Genomic DNA, 17928 nt, shown 5'->3' with positions numbered 1-17928 from the left:
AGACCCATATAGCTTGTAAGAAAATTAGAGGGATTGCTGGTGAATAGGTGAGTTACTTGCTGTAGAATGCCCAGTGTCCAACCTGAACTTTGTAGCCGTGGAATTTGTGGCTGGTCTAGTTCAATTTTGGTCAGTTGTAATCCTCAGGATTTTAATAATGGGGGAATTCAGCAGTAGAAACACCAAGGAATGTCATGGGGTGATTGTCAGGCCAAGTCCGAGCACTTAACCAGCACTTGTAGCATTTGGACACGGGACCGCCTTAGTATATGAGAGGTTGTGAATGTTGCTGAACATTGTGCAATTGTCAGTGAGCGTCTGACCTTATAGAGCATAGGTAATTGACTCTATACTGTGGAGAGTTTTTCCTCCAATTTCCATTGAAACTAGTTTTGCTAGAGCTCCTTGATGTCGCACTCATTCAATAAGGCCTTGATGTCAAGGACAGTTGCTCTCATCACATCTCTGGTATTCAGCTGTTTTGTCTATTATTTGGAAAAAGAATCTGTAATAAGGTCAGGAACTGTTGTCCCTGGTGACCCAAACTGATCATCAGTGAATGTGTTATTGCGAAGTCAGTGCTTCTTGACAGCATTGATGATGACAACCTTCTGTCACTTTAGTGATCAAAGTAGACTGATCAAGTGACACTTTGTTGGATTGAATTTACTCTGCTTTTTATGTACAGGATGTACCTGGCCAATTTTCCATATTGACGGGCATTGCAATATCCACTGCCATTAGCTGTTTCTTGATATCATGTGGAGTGATTTGAGTTGTGGTGGCAGAGTGGCACAGTGGTTAGCACTGCTGTCTCATAGCGCCAAGGACCCAGATTCAATTCCGGCTTTGAGCAACTTTCTGTTGGAGTTTGCACGTTCTCTCCTTGTCTGCATGGGCTTCCTCTGGGTCCTCCAATGTCCTCCCATAGACTAAAGACATGCATGTTAGGTGGATTGGATATACTAAGTTGCCCAAATTAACTAGGGTTATATAGGTTAGGAGGATTAGCCAAGGGAAATGCAGGGGTGTAGGTGGCTCTTCAGAGGATGAGTACGGGCTTGCTGGGCTAAATGGCCTGCATCCACAGTATAGGATTCTGAGATTATACAAATTGGCTGGAGAGTGGCGATATGATGCTTGAGCCTTCCAACGTAACCTGCGGTTGCTTGTTTTTAAGTACTGACCAAATTCTTTCAAAGTTTAATATGGAATCTGATGGTACCACCGTTTCAGGATGTGCACTCCACATCTGTGGAAAATGTTTAATCTTTTGTCAGTCACTTTTAATCTTGTCTTCTGTGATTACTGAGCTCTATTTCCCTGAGGTAGCAGTTTCTCTGCTTACTTTACCAAAGCACCATATCTTATTAGGTTAGAGATAGTGGGAACTGCAGATGCTGGACAATCTGAGATAACAAGGTGTACAGCTGAATGAACACAGCAGGCCAAGCAGCATCAGAGGAGCAGAGAGGCTGACATTTCTGAGTAAGGGTCAAGGCCCGAAACGTCCGCTGATGCTGCTTGGCCTGCTGTGTTCATTCAGCTGTACACCTGGTTATACCTTATTAGGTTGCCATTTAACCTACTTATCTGAGGAGAACCAATTCAGCTTCTCCATTACTGCTTCCCTCATCCTTGGCAGTCTGAGTATGCTCTGGGCAAAAGGCTAAAGTCAAGTCAGATCCCATTCTGGTTATCATCTCCCCATTGTTTGTGGGCGAGTCAGTGAGTGAAGAACTGGGATTTTCTTCCTGTTCCTTCCCGTCAAATACATATGCTCGCCCTGTCGCGCTCACACTGTCTGGTGTGGAGTCATCTTATTCCATCTTGTACCCCCTATCACTACTCATCTCCGATAAACAAACAGCATGTGAATTTGGGATCTTGGTATCACAGAAAGCAAAGTTCTCTAGTACCTCACGTAAGTGATGTGCTCAGCTCATGGCCTGTAAGGCTTTGTGTTCCAGTCTGATTTTCGTGGGACTCCTGTGGCATGATGGTCATGTCCTTATGTCTAAACCAGAAGGCCTGGGTTCAAGTCCAATCTACTGCAGAGGTGTGTTAAAACGTTTCAACAGGTTGTTTAGAAAATGCCTGATGTTCGACTTATGTATAAAGTTAAACTGGACTATTAGAATAATTTTTAACACTCTTCAACAGTGATCTAATTCAGACAGTTTATCTTCACTGCATGCAAGTTGATTTGCAGTTAGTTAACCTCTCGAGGAGGGAAGAAAGCAGGCTTGACTGATTTCTTAACCTGACTGTAATGTCACTTTACTGAGGCCGACTGTAACTACTGACTTGTTTTCTGAGGACTAACTGTTCGTTCACTGTAAGCTCAGTTCACAATATGCAGCTTACTGCAGCTAAGCCCAGGGGAAGGTTGCATCAGATACTGGTCATCTTGCCATTCACCAAAATACCGCTGAAAGGATTCATATGTCTATGATTTGAATAAGGTGTTACAGGTTGGGTTCACTTTGGTTTATACTAAGATGTGCTTCCTACAGTGGGGCAAAATGTGAAGCTGGTCATTTGGGATCGTGAGTTTTTTTTTCCCTGCTTAATTATGGTTCAAGGGCATTCGTGTATTTAAAGAATAATGTTTAATATGATTATAGTGGATGTTTAGTGAGCTCTAATACTTAATGTTGATTTAACTTTGTTGAGAGCCAGAATGACTGGCTTCATGTCTGCTGTCACAGGCCTGCCATGAATATTTCTCTGTCCAAGTAGTTAGATTATGAATTATACTTCACTGTGGAGCTGATTTAATCAGTGGAGTTTATCCACTCCCTCATTGAAGCAGTCATACAGTTTTCAGTCCTCAACCATTGAATGCTGTACTGGTCTCCCGTTACCCTTGTAATGATTTCTGTCATTATTGTCAGCATAAGCAAGAACTCTGGACTACAGGTTGATAAAAGTTCAATGTGGAGCCACCAGGAAATCCCATCCACTTCTGAATGGGAATTTGTTTTGTAGGTTATCACTTCATCATTTCTTTTCATGAGGAGTTTCCTATTCCTGCTGGATTCAGATAAAGCATACTGTGAACAGTAATGTTTTGTGTTAAATGTTAAGTCGTGTTGTATGACAGTTGACAGTTGTGGGATATTAACCAGTAAGTTTGAATCCTCCTCTTGATTTATCTTATCCCAAGTACCTTGCTTGGAACAAGCAGGTTTAAAATTCACTTTGGCCATGAACCCCAAGCAGGTCAGCAAACTTAGTGGTCACAACTAAGGAAAAGTCAGCAATTGCAGTGCTCTGATTACTGATATCTTTGTAGGTCAATAAGTTGGGTCTTTTGGTTAAATGCGGTGTCTCCTGGGTTGATGTTTATCTTGGAGTTTAATCCAAGGGATTGGGGATTAACAATATCTTCTTCTCCCACGTAACCATCTGATATTTGGAAATCTGTTTGCAACCCTATTTGTGGCCTTTCTTTTCCTTCCCTTCCATCACCCAACCCATGCAGAGTCAGCAGAAATGTACATAGCTTCATTGTATTTCTCAGGATCTGCCAGGTAACTGGCACTACGTACTGTGCGTCATTTGGATGGGGAGCAAGTGGTTATTTACCATTTTCCTGTATTTTTTAGCCTTTTAGAGTGTATTGATTGGCTTGATGTTGCTAATGCCTTTTAATAGAAAAAGGCCAAGTCTGTGATTCAGCTGCACTCAAACTGAATCACATAACTGCTACTTCACTACAGGTCATGTCATAGATGCTGCCTTTCTATTGACGCCAAGTCTGCCTGCCTGGGTACATAGCATGGCACCGTTTAAAGAAGTGGTTAAGACTGATTATTGCAATGTGACCCTTTCGACCAGCTCAGTAAAGGACTACTTAACTGGTCATTTTCAAACCTGAAATCCTTGCAGTGCATAAAGTGGTTGTCCAGTGTACTTGCATGAGTAACTGCTATTCAAAAGTAATCAATTTGGATGTGAAGTTTGGGCATTCTGAGAATATGATAAGTTGCTGTTTAAAATGTAAACTTTTTTCATTTACTGCTGTTCATTTGTTCTTGACTGGCTGCCTTTGTGGATATTTGTAATTCTGCTGGGAATATAGTTGAAATGTAATTTTACTTAAGACTGCAATGAATGTACTTAATATTTCTGCCATCTAGTGGCAATAATGAAGTTTTATGTGAAATATTATTGGCTTGTGGAGATGGGCATAACTTTGCCAGATTCCACAATGCCAGTTTAAAATTATGGGGATACATTACATTTTGAACTGAATTTAAAACTAACTTGTGCACACATGTTAAAGAGAGACTACTTAATGTATTATTGTAATAAGCTACTTAATAATTTAAGAGCTCATGGTGTTGGAGGTAGTATGTTAGCTTGGATGGAGGTTCAGCTAACTAATGGAAAGCAGACTGTTGGGATAAGATGGGCATTTTCAGGATAACTTGTAATTAGTGGTGTATCACGGATCAGGTCTCAGGCCACAGTTATTTACAATAAATAATGACTTGGAGAGGAATGAATGTACTACAGCCAGATTTACAGAAAACGAAAGCGGGGAAGGCATTTTGAGGGCGACACACAATATCTGCAGAGGTCTATAGATAGGTTAAGCAGGTGGGCAAAAATTTGGCAAATGGACTATAGTGTGGGGAAAATGTGAGGTTATTGAAGCATTCAAGATTATTAGAGGACTTCAGTGTAAATTTGAAAGGTTGTTTCCCCTGTGGGACAGTCTAGGACCAGAGGTCATAATCTCAAAATAAGTAGTTGTACATGTAAGGCAGAGATGAGGGAGAATGTAGTCTCTCAGAAGGTAGTGAATCTCTGGAATTCGTTACTGCAGAGGACTGTCAAGGCTATTTAAGTAAATTCAAAGCTGAGAATAAACAGATTTCTAATCAGCAAGGGAATCAGGGTTATGGGGAAAAGGCAGGAAATTGAAGATCAGATCAAAAATGATCTCATTGAATGGCACAGTAACTCACTGAGCCTCCTTTGGCTGCTGTATCTTATGGTTTTTATACAGAACTCCCTGTTTACACCACTTTTTGCTGATGTTTAAAGGAAGTCCTGCCATCTTTTGACAGGAAAGGTGACCTTGGAGCACGTGTGCTGAAAGGGGTCATGCGTGTTGGTGTGCTGGCAAAAGGATTACTTCTCCGTGGTGACAGGAATGTTAACCTTATTCTTCTCTCTGCCCACAAACCCACAAAAACCCTTCTGGAAAAAATTTCAGCAAACCTGCCTAAACAACTCCTGGTAACTATCTTCTAAGTTCATGCCTACTCAATTTATTGTATTTGGCTCTGCATAGCAAAGTAGACATTGGGAAAGGTCTGTCTATTGAAATTTTTAACCATATTCAACACTTTCAAAGATGTGTGCAATACATGAAGATAAATTGTGTAAAGTGACTTGATTATTTCAGTTACAAGAAACCACTTTTTTAATTTATTGACAGAGATTTGAAAACTCTTTCTGCTACATTTCTATCTATTTTTAAGTTTAAAACCCATTGAGAGTTCCTCTATTAACATACCTAACGAATAATATAGTTACAACATGGAGCTACTTGTTTGCCAAAGAGCGGAATCTGCATCAATAGACAGGGCGAAGCAATCCTGAAGCAGTGGTTTCTTTCAGCGTCAGAATTGATCATACAATCATCCAATCATCACTTCTTTCTGAAGTTGGTTATGAATATTTTATCCATGTCTTTCACACGGGTATGCTGGACTCTCCTGTCATTGAGGATATTTGCGGTGTCTCCTCCTCCTGTTAGTTGTTCACTTGTTTACCACCATCCATGACTGGATGTGACAGGACAGCTGAGCTTACATCTGATCTGTTGATTGTAGGATTGCTTAGTCCCGTCTGCATGCTGATTCTACTCTTTGGCATGAAATGTCCTAAAAAGGATGCTGATTTTATTACTGCTTATTTAAATATGATTCCATAGGCATTGTTTCATATCTAAGCCAAGTGCAAGCCTAGATAAGCAAGTTGTTTGTTTGAGAGTGTGAAATCTCAGTGCAATCTCTCTCTGTCTCCCAATGACTCCTGACACGTTTCCCACTGGAACAATTTAATCTGGGAAGGCATACTCGTTGGTTTTATCTCCTCCTTAGCCCTAAAGCTCTGAGACTAATTATAAAATGCTCACCTGCCTTTAGCTGAAGTCAGCTAACTTGGAACACTGAGTTCAGTTCTGGTTTCTCTGCGATGGAAAAGATGCTGTTAAACTTGAAAGGTTGCATTTACAAGGATGTCACCAGGGTTGGAGGGTTTGAGCTGTAGGGGAAGACTGAATAGGCTGTGGCTATTTTCCCTGGAGTATCAAAGGCTGAGGGTTAATTGGATGAATAGCCAAGGTCATTTTCCCAGGAAGTCCAAAACTAGAGTGCATAGGTTTAAGGTGAGAGGGGAAAGATATAAAAGGGACCCAATACGCATCTTTTTCATGCAGACGGTGACGTGTGTATGGAATGAACTGCCAGAGGAAGTGGTGGGGCTGATACAGTTATATTGTTTGAAAGGCATCTGGGTGGGGATGTGAACAGGAAGGATTTAGAGGGATGTGGTGCCAGGTGTTGATAAATGAGACTAGATTAATTTAGGATATCTGGTTGGCATGGATGAGTTAGATAGACTGAAGGGCCTGTTTCCATGTTGTCCAACTGTAACTCTGACTCTATAACTAATTGATCTTTGCTCAGCTGGGATTATTTACTTGTTATTAGTGTTTTATCGTGTTTACACAACAGAATGCCGGAAAGAGTTTCATAAGGGTGGCTACGTTATAATCTTTAACTTTGGACATTTTCACACAAATCGTTTGAATTTTATTTCAGACTGTAACGGAAGAGTCTTATGAATTGAAAACTTGCTCCAGCGAGTCTTGTATCTTCCTTTCTACATGTAAAGAGCCAAAGATGCAGGTCAAAATTTCACTGACATCCCCTGTCATGCGAGAAGACCTTGTGAAGGATAAAGGTGAGACTTAGACAATAATTTTAAATAACATTGCAAAAAAACCTACAGGTCGCTGGTATTTACCTGAATCACTGGGCTGGAATGCAGTTTGGCCACGAATTTCAAAATGGCTTAGAGAGACTACAAGCGTAACAATTATTAATGAAGTGGCACAAACCTATTATTTTACCATTGGTTTTGTGCTTACTGTTCCATTTTCTCCCCTAGTGCCCTCAGCTCTGCTCATCTGTTTCTCAGTTCATAACTGTAGAAAACTTGTTAACATGTGATGGCTTGTTCAGTATTTCAGCTCTCGTTTGCACACCACTGCTATAAACTAACTGCTGTACTTTGGGACTATCCCCTCTTTATTTTTAAGATGCAACTTCTGCCCCAGTGCAAGATCCATCAGATGTACTGAACAAGCAAAAATGCCTTGAGGGTCTGGCTGCACTTCGTCATGCCAAGTGGTTCCAGGTAAAAATATGCTGCATAGTAGTTTATTTTTTCCAAATCTGTTAGCCATTGGCTGGACCATTGATTTAAGGTGACTGCCACATTCCATTTGTAAGGGATTTTGTGGTTCCTACCACGTTTTGGACTTGTTTTGCATTATTTGGTCAGTCAGAGGTGCAAGTTTCTATTGAATAACTCTAATCAAGTTCATTCTTTTATATAATAAAGGCAAATGCTGAAATCAAACAGAAAATTCTGGAAGTACATAGAAGGTCCACCAGCATTTGGAAAGAAAGAAAGCAGTTAATTGTGACTCCACAAATAACGATTCTACACCCAAATGTTTAACTTTTCTTGTTTTTTTACAGCTGCTGGCAATCCTTTCTATAACAATTTTTTCTATTTTGTGTGATGCTCCAGCAATTACAGCTGTATTTCAGGAGGCCGTTCATTATTCTTGGCAATTAATCAGCAGTTTTGGCTACAGTCATTCCTTTTTAATTTAGGTATCTTCAGCAGAACCAAAGAAATAACTAATCCGTTGAACTTATTTTCTACAGCTTGTGCATGGCTGGCATGGATAGTCTATCAATTAAGTTTTGATGGATATCTTCATTTTCAGAAATTGATACGTGCATATCATATTTATGGCATTTCCAGGAGCACAGTGCTGACGAGTTGTCTGTAAAGGAAAAGTGGATAGTGAGAGGCTTGCGTATGCAAATTGGTTCCTTTGCTATGCGAAAAGCCAAGGACATGTTACTTAACACCTATCTAAATTGTGTGGAGTTGCTAACAGTAGACCGTAGATGGAAGGAGCATTTTATGATGGGTGAAAAGGAACTTAAAAATTGAGTGGAATTAGCTTTCATTTAAATACAATTTAAATTTCGTTTAACACCTACTCCAACAAAGTTCAAATATTGCTCTCTACAATTAATCGATTGCTATCCTACAGTGCTGATTGACAATGTGGCGCTCTCACTTCAAGTTTTCATTCTCTCCCATCCTCCCAACCATGCTCCCTGTCTCCAACTTCCTGCTGTCTACTCCCTGCAGCTACCTACTCTGCACCCACCCTCTCTGCTTGCTTTCTCTACCTTGGCTTTCTACGTTGTCCATTCTCCACCGCTGCTGGATAGGCTGCGAGTTTTTTCCCTAGAGCATAGGAGGTTGAGGGGTGACCTTATACTGGCTTATAAAACTATGAAGGACATAGATAAGATGAATAGCAAGGACCTTTATCCAAGGATTGTGAGGGGCTCAAAACTAGAGAGCATATTTGTGAAGTGAGATGAGAAGGACTTTTAAAAAGGACATGAGCAACTTTTTTACGTCCAGAATTGTTCATATGTGGAATGACCTGCCAGAGGAAGTGGTGGATGCAGTTAGTGTTTAAAAAATATTTGGACAAGTGAATAGGATAGGTTTGGAGAGATACAGGCCAAATGCGGGCAAGTAGGACTAGTTTAGTTTGAGAACGTGGTCAGGAAGGTTAGTTGGACCGAAGGTCTGTTTCCTTGCTGTATGACTCTGACTCACCTGCTGCACCCTGCCTTTCTTGCACCACCGCCACGCTATGTTGCACACAGGTTCCCTGCCTCAACATTGCAGAAATTCTCCAAAGATAATCAGACAGCACATTGCAAACCCACAACTACTTCCGTCTAGAAGGACGAGGGCAGTAAATGCACGGGAATACCACTACTTTCAAGTTCCCCTCCAAGCTATTCACCATCTTGACTTGGAAATATATTGCCATTCTTTCACTATGTAAAAATTGTGGAACTCCCCTCAACTAACGGCCCCTTTGTCCAAGCGCCCCCTTGCCCTCACTGACTCTCCCTCCCCTGTATCCCTGCCTGTCTTGTGTGCACCCTTGCCGTCCTCTTTCTTGAGAGTGTGATGGTGTGGAGTGAGCGCTTCCTTTTTGTCACTCCTGTCACCTGCCCTTCTCTCTATCTCTGATTTGGCTGCTTTGTTTCTTGCTAGGTCTGTGTTCCATAAAAACATCTTGTGTTTCTTTTCAGCAGCTGTGCTCTTTTTGTAATGTTTTATATAAATATGTGCCTGTGTCTCAGGGGTATCTGCTTTATGTTAGCAGTTTTAAAGCTTTGAAAATACTAACATTGACCGAAACAGTTTCTTAATCAGTTGTATTGTCTGAATTACTTAAAAGTGTACATCATTGTTGTCAATACAGAAATATTTCAGATTACTTTCAAATTAACTGTTGGTGGTGAATTTGACAGTACTAAATAATTATCATTTTCTTTCCAAACTTGAAGGCTCGAGCTAATGGCTTACAGTCTTGCGTAATTATCATACGAATCCTGCGTGATCTGTGCCAGCGAGTACCAACGTGGGGTGCCTTACCAGATTGGGTAAGAATGCAAATGAAATGTGGTAAATTTTTCTCTCACATTGTCGACTGCAATAAATCTTTCAAATGCTAACCTTGCCTGTTAGTTTTTTCTTCCTCCCTAAGACATCTACTGAAGTGTGTTTCTGTATTCATATGCAGTAGTCTGGTACTTCTCATGTTATTATATTGATATGTGAATCTAGAATTCCAGCAAACTTTGTGAACAAATATACCTAAATAATATGCTCCTGAATATTGCTGGATAATGATTAACAATACTGACCTGATTAGGGCTTGAACCCCTTTCCTTGACTCCCTTGTACATCAAAAATCTACTCAGTCCTGAATATATTAATGATTCCACCTCCACTGCTCTCTGTGGAAGAAATTCAAAGACTAACCACTTCAAGAAGAAATCCCTCCCTGTTACCATCTGGTGCTAGATTATTTCACAACGGGGAAACTTTCTCTTTTAATCTTGTTAGGATCCACCCTGTGTTAGGCTCCCTCAGTATCTTGTATGTTGTTTGAATAAGATCACCTCTCATTCTTTCAAATACAAATCATTGTAAGTGCAACTTGATCACCTTTCTTCATGAGATAACTTCTTCATCCTAGGAATTGCCCAGTCTAACACTTCTGAATGCTTCAGAATGCAAGTATATCCCTCGTTTAGTAAGAGGAGACCAAAGTTGTATCACCAACTCCCCTATGTTATGGCAAGATTTGCCTTTTATTTTATAAAAGCGTAATACTGCTGATGCTGAAAATCTGAAATAAGAATAGAAAATTCTGGAGGCATTCAGCTCTGGCAAAATCTGTAGATTGAGAAACAGGGTTAACATTTTGAGTTCAAAGCATCATACTTGACTTGAAACATTAATTCTTGTCTACACAGATGCTTCCAAACTGAGTTTTTCCCGAAATTTCTATTCTGTACTTGCAATATTCACTTTGCAATAAAAACCAGCATTCCATTTGCCTTCCTAATTAGTTGTTGTACTGACATGCTGATTTGTTTGTTTTTTTTTGAGATTCACTACTAGTGCACCCAGGTGTCTTTGTATTGCGGCATTCTACAGTCTCTGTCCGTAGAAATAAGCTGCCCTGCTGTTCTCCCTGTAAAGTTGACAACCGTATGTTTTCCAATATTATACTCCAGACTTGTGATCAATTACTTGCCCTGTCTGTATCCCTTTCCAGACTCTGTATCCTTCTCACAACATGCTATCTTTGTGTCATCAGCAAATTTGGTGCAATACAGTTGATCCCTTCATACAACTGAAGTGGATCTCAGCCCCTCGTGCTGAATCCCTTTGGCACTCCACTAGTTGCAGATTCAGTGTGAAAAACACTCATGCATTCTTGTATCTGAACTGATCAATCCTGATTTTTTTCCATGAGTTTTAAGTCACCAGTGAAAATAAGGCTGCTTTCAATACTTCAAAGACCCAGTTTTTTTTCTTGTCTCAAGTCTAAGCCAAATTTCACCTTCGACCTATCTTTAGTCATTTATCTGTTAGTATTTTCCTTAACTTCAAAGGGAACTCCCACATCCTTTACCAGGCTGCCATTAGATGGTTGATCCAGTGCATCACTTTTAAATGGTTTATTTTCTTTGCTGCTGTCACCACTGCTTTTTCTTCTGGGATGAGTTGGTAGTGCTCTTTTAGAGAATTTGAACTTGTTTACAGTTTGTAATCCAGTGGCTATGTTTGTGTCAAATAGGTGTTCACATTTGATATTTTGAATTGAATATGTTGTTAGGAAAACTCCAACTTATTTTGAGTATACTGTAGATTGCACCTTGAAAAATAGGTACACAACAATTGTAATGCCATATTGCTTTTGTGAACAGGCTATGGAATTGCTTGTGGAGAAAGCCATCAGCAGTTCTTCAGGCCCTCTGAGCCCTGGTGATGCAATGCGAAGGGTATTTGAAGCTGTTGCCTCTGGAGTTCTCCTTCCGGGTTCGTCTTTGCTTGTTTTGCTAGTTTAAGAAATATCCTGTGCGAGGCATTTGCTGTCTTTTCTTCAAAATTGTGTTGAATGAATGCTTGAGATAAAAGGGTAAAAGCATGACCATGATGTTCAGACCTGTGGTTTAGAAGGGGATAATGAGAAGTATATATGAGAATGTAATAAATAAATGAGAAGTGTTGCTGATTATACATGTATATGTTGACTGCTTCTCCATTTCAACAATCCTTTGAATTTTGGCCTGCTTTTTGTTTGTGCTGATCACTAAGAAAAGCTCTGCCAATTGAAAGTGAAATAGGTTTTTGCATAAAATCTTCTCAAAGCAATGCCTGGGTGGTGATTTCCTGTTGTCCTTCATTCTGTCTCCACTCTCTTATCCCCTTCACCCTGTCAAAACCTATAAATAAAACTAGCCAAATTAATAGTAAGTTTTTTTTTTAATTTGACTTGCTTCCTCTGATAGCACTCAAACTATCTGATCAGCCACCAATGGTCGAAATTGCAGCCCATAGCTAGTAGATTTACTGAGGAAGCAGAGAGTGTCTTCCTGCTGCTTGACATGGGTCAGAATAGAATGATTCCATATATAACAAGACTTCAGGTGATATTATGTTGGGAAGTAGAGCTAAGTACCAAAACTTGCCAAATATTGGTGAATTAGCAGATGATGCTAGCAAACTACACTGTGCGTACTAATGATTTTGCTACCATGAGAATAATGGGTTTGTAACTTACATCACCAGACACTTGGTAGAGAAACTGTATCTAAGTCATGGTCCGCGTTGTGTTTTTAATTGCGGTCTGGTTGTACAGTTTTAACCAGGAAATGCAATTGCTTGCTACAGATGGCCCTGGACTTTTGGATCCTTGTGAAAAAGACCACTCAGATGCCCTGTCCTGCATGAGCCATCAGCAACGAGAAGATATTACAGCTAGTGCACAGGTGAGATTTCTGTGCTGGGCACATACGTTACAGCCAAGGATTTTGTTTATCTCTCTCTGCAAACCTATTGTCATACTTTCTTTACTTTTGTACTTGCTTTGTGTTAAAAATGCATAAGAAAATTGGCCCAGCCTCTACTGAGCAACTGAGTCCAGTTCTGTTTTGTTTTAGGAAGAATAGGTAAGCTTTAAAGAGGAAGCAGCAATGATTCACAAAAACTGTTCTTGCGATGAAGTTACCTGCATAAATCAAACTACAGTTGTCCTTTATAAAGGAGAAGATTTAATGACGGTGTTCCAAGAATGAGGGTCGATGGAGTTATGGTTATTTTTCCTGTAGGTGGAGATTTTGAGAATGAGACAGCGCTAAGATATTTAGCAAAAGAAGTGATGGTGACATTAGGGGTTTAAAAAAATGAACAGCAAGTGGTTAAAATCTGGAATGCTTTGTCTGATAATGCAGTAGAGGCAGGATTAATCATGGTTTTCGAAAGAGAATTGGCAATAATCTGAGAAAGTTTGCATGCCAGTGGGAAAAAGGTAGGAATGAGCCTAGGTTCATTCCTCTTTCAGAGTGGCACAAATGTGAAAGGCCAAAAGGCACTTTCAATACTGTAACCATTCTGTCATCAAGTATCAACAATGAATACAAACCAAAAACTGTAACAATGGAAAGCATCACTTACGTTCAGCAAAGTGAGAGGCTGCTATCTTTTTTGAGGAGCTTGGGCATCTTGTATTTGTTACTCTGGCCCCTTACTACTTGGGGGGGGGGAGAAAGCTACACTCTGTTAATGTTTCGAAAGTATTAGAAGTAAGTTACCTCTGTTAACTGATGAAACTCTGAAGAATATTTGCTTGGCTTATTTTCATCATCTACAAATTACCTTTGGAGAAAAGTTATTCTGGGAATGCTGTGAAATCTTGCTAGTTAATTTCTTGGAGCAGATAGTTTCTAAATGGAAATAATAGAAACTGACACTGACAAGTGCACAGATCAGGGATATGATTTGAATTGGAACTCCAGGAACTTGCATTTGGCCTGAAGTATAGATGTACTATAGAATTGTAAGCAGGAAATGCCTGCCAAGCTGAAGGAGAAAGGGTTAATAGTGGGAAATTAAAGGCTTTGATAAGCAAATAAAGAAGGACACATGCAAGGTGCACGTATGTATCTAGGAAGAAAATTCAGAGAAATCACTCTAATGGTTGTGGTGAAGAAGCCAATTATGTACTTGCAACAATGTCCCCATGCCACCATAAATGTCATTTTTATTTTCAATGGATGAGTATCTCAAACTAGCTAAGCATTGGGCTTTTTTGTAATGATGAATTTTTAGGGAATGCATATGACTTTTTATTTCAGAGTAAGTCTGATACTACTTTGTTTCTCATTTCTCTCCCCCTTCCCTTGGAAAATGTTGATTTATCTTGCGCTCAAGTGTCCATTCTTCGTACATGAATCCAGCATGTGAACTCATATTCAACATGAGAGTACAGAGTGGGTAGGGGAGAGAATATCCCAACCAAGCCTGTTCTTGGCCAAATCCAAAGCCAGAATTTTCCAGTGAAGTCGGACAGCGATCAAGAAGTCTGACTCTTTTTTTTAAATTGCCCTGATCTACATCGAGGCATTGCACGGCTAATTGTAGCTGTCCTTTTTGTGTGGGGGCTGATTTTTTTTTTAATGAAACATCAGTGTTCCTTTTTCTCTGATTCAAAACGTTGTTTTGCTGTTGCCGCCTTGCACCCAAACAATAATTCCCACCAGTTTCTTTCAAACTTTATAAAATCACACTTTATATAATATAAATTATACATTCTCTACAATAGAAGTCACTTCTATATAACTGCAAACGAGAAAGAAAAGTTAAGCGCTGAAAAATGCAGAATAAAAGCAGACTGCTTAACTTACGCAGTATGCCCGTTAGGATCAAAAGTAAAAAGAGCAGTTGATGTTTGGGGAAAGTCTGACTTTGTCACAAAATACTGTTTCCTTGGGGATCTTGTCATTCTGCTTGCGGGTTCATTTTTACAGCATTTACTGCTTGGTTTTAATGTAAACCAGTGGGGGTGGAGATAGTTCTGGAGAAATGTCCAGTGATTATCTTTGTCATTCTAAGTTAATTATATTTTTGCCCTCCCAGCACGCTTTGAGGTTGTTAGCATTTCGGCAGATTCACAAAGTTCTTGGGATGGATCCACTACCCCAACCAAAGCCTCGGTTTAATATGAGAAACCGCAAACGGAGACGGGACACCAGCGAGACAGCAGAAGGGGAAGGGGAAGAAAAGAAAGACAAAAAGGACAGTGATGCAGGAGACGTCTAGACTTGTTCTTAGTGATGCTAAATTTTGAAGATTTCAATTTTTTTATATAAGTTGCTGTTTAGTCTGAGACATTTGCAATTTGTGTTTTACTTGAATAACAATGTACTGTAGATTTGTTTTAAACTGTGCTTAATGAGTATTAAATTGCATCATTCCATACAGATCATGTTGCCCATGGCAACAGCTCCTCTTCTTCCTCCCACTGTCCTATGCCCCTTTCCCCAGGAAATAAAACCTTTACTAAGTGAATTGACCCAGTCTGGAAACCCATCTTTCTTGAGATTTCAAATCCAAAGTTGATTCTACTTCCCTGGCTGGGGTGAGACTGCTTTCTGTCATAAACTGAGTATAATTGGTAAGAGATTTTAATTGTGTTCCACTGAAACACGAATCATTTTACCAGGCAGCCAACAATTAAGTATTGGATGTTAGATGTCCCCTTTTTGCATTGGGAACTAATTTTACAGTTCTCTGAAACATAACTGAATGCAGGTATCCCAAACAAAGTACCTATATAAGTTTTCGCTATATACTATGTGAGCATGTTGCAACCATAGGGACCTTTATAAACTAAATAAAGCTTGTGCAGACATCAGAAATGCAGCATTTGGGTGTGATTGGTGTATGTCAAATTTGTAACAAATAGTCTATTTAGAAAGTTGGACAGCTATTCACTGTGATCATGGAGTCTGGAATGCATGCCACACGTGCACTATAATGCTGTTTACTGGCTCACGTGCGGTTTTGATGAGAGCAGAGAGGCAGGTTCGCAACTTTAGAAATTGTTTTAGGAAAGATTGATTTGACTGGCTGACCACCTAATGGCTCTTCTGCATCATTTGAAGTTGCCTGTTTTCAATAAGTTCCACTTTTTAATGGTGACAAAAATTGGCTCATCCCCAACTGCATCCTTTCATTTTTCTGGAATAGGTCAAGAGGAAGTGTGATTTGAATCAATTCTGAATTGTTTCCATGTAGCCCAGCTGAGCAAAGAAAATTTCTCAACTACTGAAAACTTCTGCATGAATTTCTTCAGTAGTGATCATCACCCATGTGTTTCGTGAGATACCTTTTGAAGTTCTGGATTCTTTGTTATTTCCAAAGCCCTTATTATCCAGTTTTCCAAAACCCATTGTCCTGTTGCAAACTAGAATGAAAATGGATTGATCTAGATTAATGCCCATAGAAAAGATTCAGTTCACTACTGACCAGTTCACCAGATGTTTGCTGGTTCATTTTTTAAATGTATCAATCATCTATCTGTAAAATATGCTGATAATCTGATTTGAAGGCAAACTTCTGAGAATTTAATCTCCAGTTTTAAAAGTAGCTTCTGTCAATTGGGCTTCCTAAATTAGATGGAATCAATAAAATGGAAATGTACATAGGCCCACATAGGGGAGTTGAGGTGGGAGGGTCACCTTAGCTAAAGTCCTTTTGTTTTTTTTAAAGGAGTACCTTAGTTCATTGAGTTATTGTAAAACTCAGTTTCTCTTGTGGCATCTCTCAGTTTTCTTACTCTATTGTTCCAACAACTGGTTGGGTGCTGAATTGTGTGTTGTGAAATGTGGGTGATATCACGACTCAAGACAGCTTGTACCCCAAAATTGCCCGACACTTATTAGTATAAAATCCCTTCTAATGTGCATAAAATGTACAGTTAAACTGGTTACACTATTCACATTTGTATAGGTAGGAAATGCCTCTCTCACTGTAAGCATACCTGATAACGGTTTCACCTACTGAAGTGTTATTTCTATTGAAATGTGGCTTTGTCCTCAGCTCTGTGGTATTTAAAAACGTGTATTCAACTTTTGTCAGCTGTGTATTACAATACTGAACCAGCATAAAAGTGCTAATGGAAAAGAAAGCAGTGTAGAGGATCTCTTTGTAATTGGATCCTTTTTATGCTTTGAGATAGCTGTTGATACACTGCAACTCTGAAGATAAATGGGAAATAAAATCCTTCCTGAATGACTGCATGTTCTGACAGTGCTTTTTTTTTGTTGCATCCAGAGTTTCTGTAAATATGTTTTAAAAATTCACTGAATAGTGACCGATTTCTTAGTGAGGTGCTAGATTTGTTTGCAAGACTTATTTTGGTAAGTTAATAAAGTTCCTTCAATGTGGTGTCTGTTTACTAAAGGGTAATTTGTGTTCGTTTGTTTTTCTAACATACTGTTGAATTAAACCAGTCAGCATTTTAGCATTTGTTTGTGGCATGGAAGGGCTTGAATATCCTAAAAGGATTTGGACCTTGTGTCTACGTGTTCCAGTGAGGCCACCATCCTCTGCAGTGCTATAAACTTGGAAAAATTGCAAGTATTGACCCCAGGATGTGCTGTAATCTGTTCTCAAAAACTAGACCAATGTTGGGGTATGAAAATTGGTTCCTGTCATTGAACAAAGGAGGATAGAATCAGTCAACATTCCAATTCTGTACCATTGAAAGCATCCTATCTTAATGCATCAGTGTGGTGTGGTAACTACTTTCCTAAAACTGCAGGAAATTAGAGAATCATGAAGACAACCCAGTTCATCATGTGAACCAGCCTTCCATCCATTGACTTTATGTATACTTTCATCTGCCTCAGGAAATAATCAAAGACCCCTCTCACCCCCCGTTATATTCTCTTCAACTTTCTTCTGTTGGGCAGAAGATACAAAAGATTGAATGCATGTGCAAACAGATTCAAGAACAGCTTCTTCCTAGTTATCAGATTTTTGAAAGGATCTCTCAAATGTTAATTCTGATCTCTCTCGGCGCGCCACCTCTGTGGCTGTAACTCAGTATTCTTCTACCCTGACGCACTTTGTGGTGCGATCTGCCTGTATAGAAGGCAAACAAAACTTTTCACTGTATTGGTATATGTGATGACAAGATATCAA

At 39.6% G+C, this 17928-nt stretch overlaps 1 protein-coding gene across 8 annotated transcripts in view; it reads left to right on the top strand.

Moving 5' to 3' along the window:
* Nucleotides 1–17017, top strand: part of LOC125465891 (zinc finger RNA-binding protein-like) — a 71306-nt gene extending 54289 nt beyond the window's left edge. For all 8 annotated transcript variants that reach the window (XM_048559853.2, XM_048559852.2, XM_048559849.2 and 5 more), the window contains 7 exons: nucleotides 5082–5253; nucleotides 6846–6987; nucleotides 7346–7443; nucleotides 9711–9806; nucleotides 11646–11757; nucleotides 12613–12710; nucleotides 14857–17017. In XM_048559853.2, coding sequence (XP_048415810.1) covers nucleotides 5082–5253; nucleotides 6846–6987; nucleotides 7346–7443; nucleotides 9711–9806; nucleotides 11646–11757; nucleotides 12613–12710; nucleotides 14857–15039 — 901 coding nt within the window. In that variant the 3' untranslated portion in view covers nucleotides 15040–17017. The remainder of the gene's footprint in view (nucleotides 1–5081; nucleotides 5254–6845; nucleotides 6988–7345; nucleotides 7444–9710; nucleotides 9807–11645; nucleotides 11758–12612; nucleotides 12711–14856) is intronic.
* Nucleotides 17018–17928: the final 911 nt, after the last annotated feature.

This window comes from Stegostoma tigrinum, chromosome 30, assembly GCF_030684315.1.
Source record: "Stegostoma tigrinum isolate sSteTig4 chromosome 30, sSteTig4.hap1, whole genome shotgun sequence".
Classification (NCBI taxonomy): domain Eukaryota; kingdom Metazoa; phylum Chordata; class Chondrichthyes; order Orectolobiformes; family Stegostomatidae; genus Stegostoma; species Stegostoma tigrinum.
This window is presented reverse-complemented; position numbering and strand designations above follow the sequence as displayed.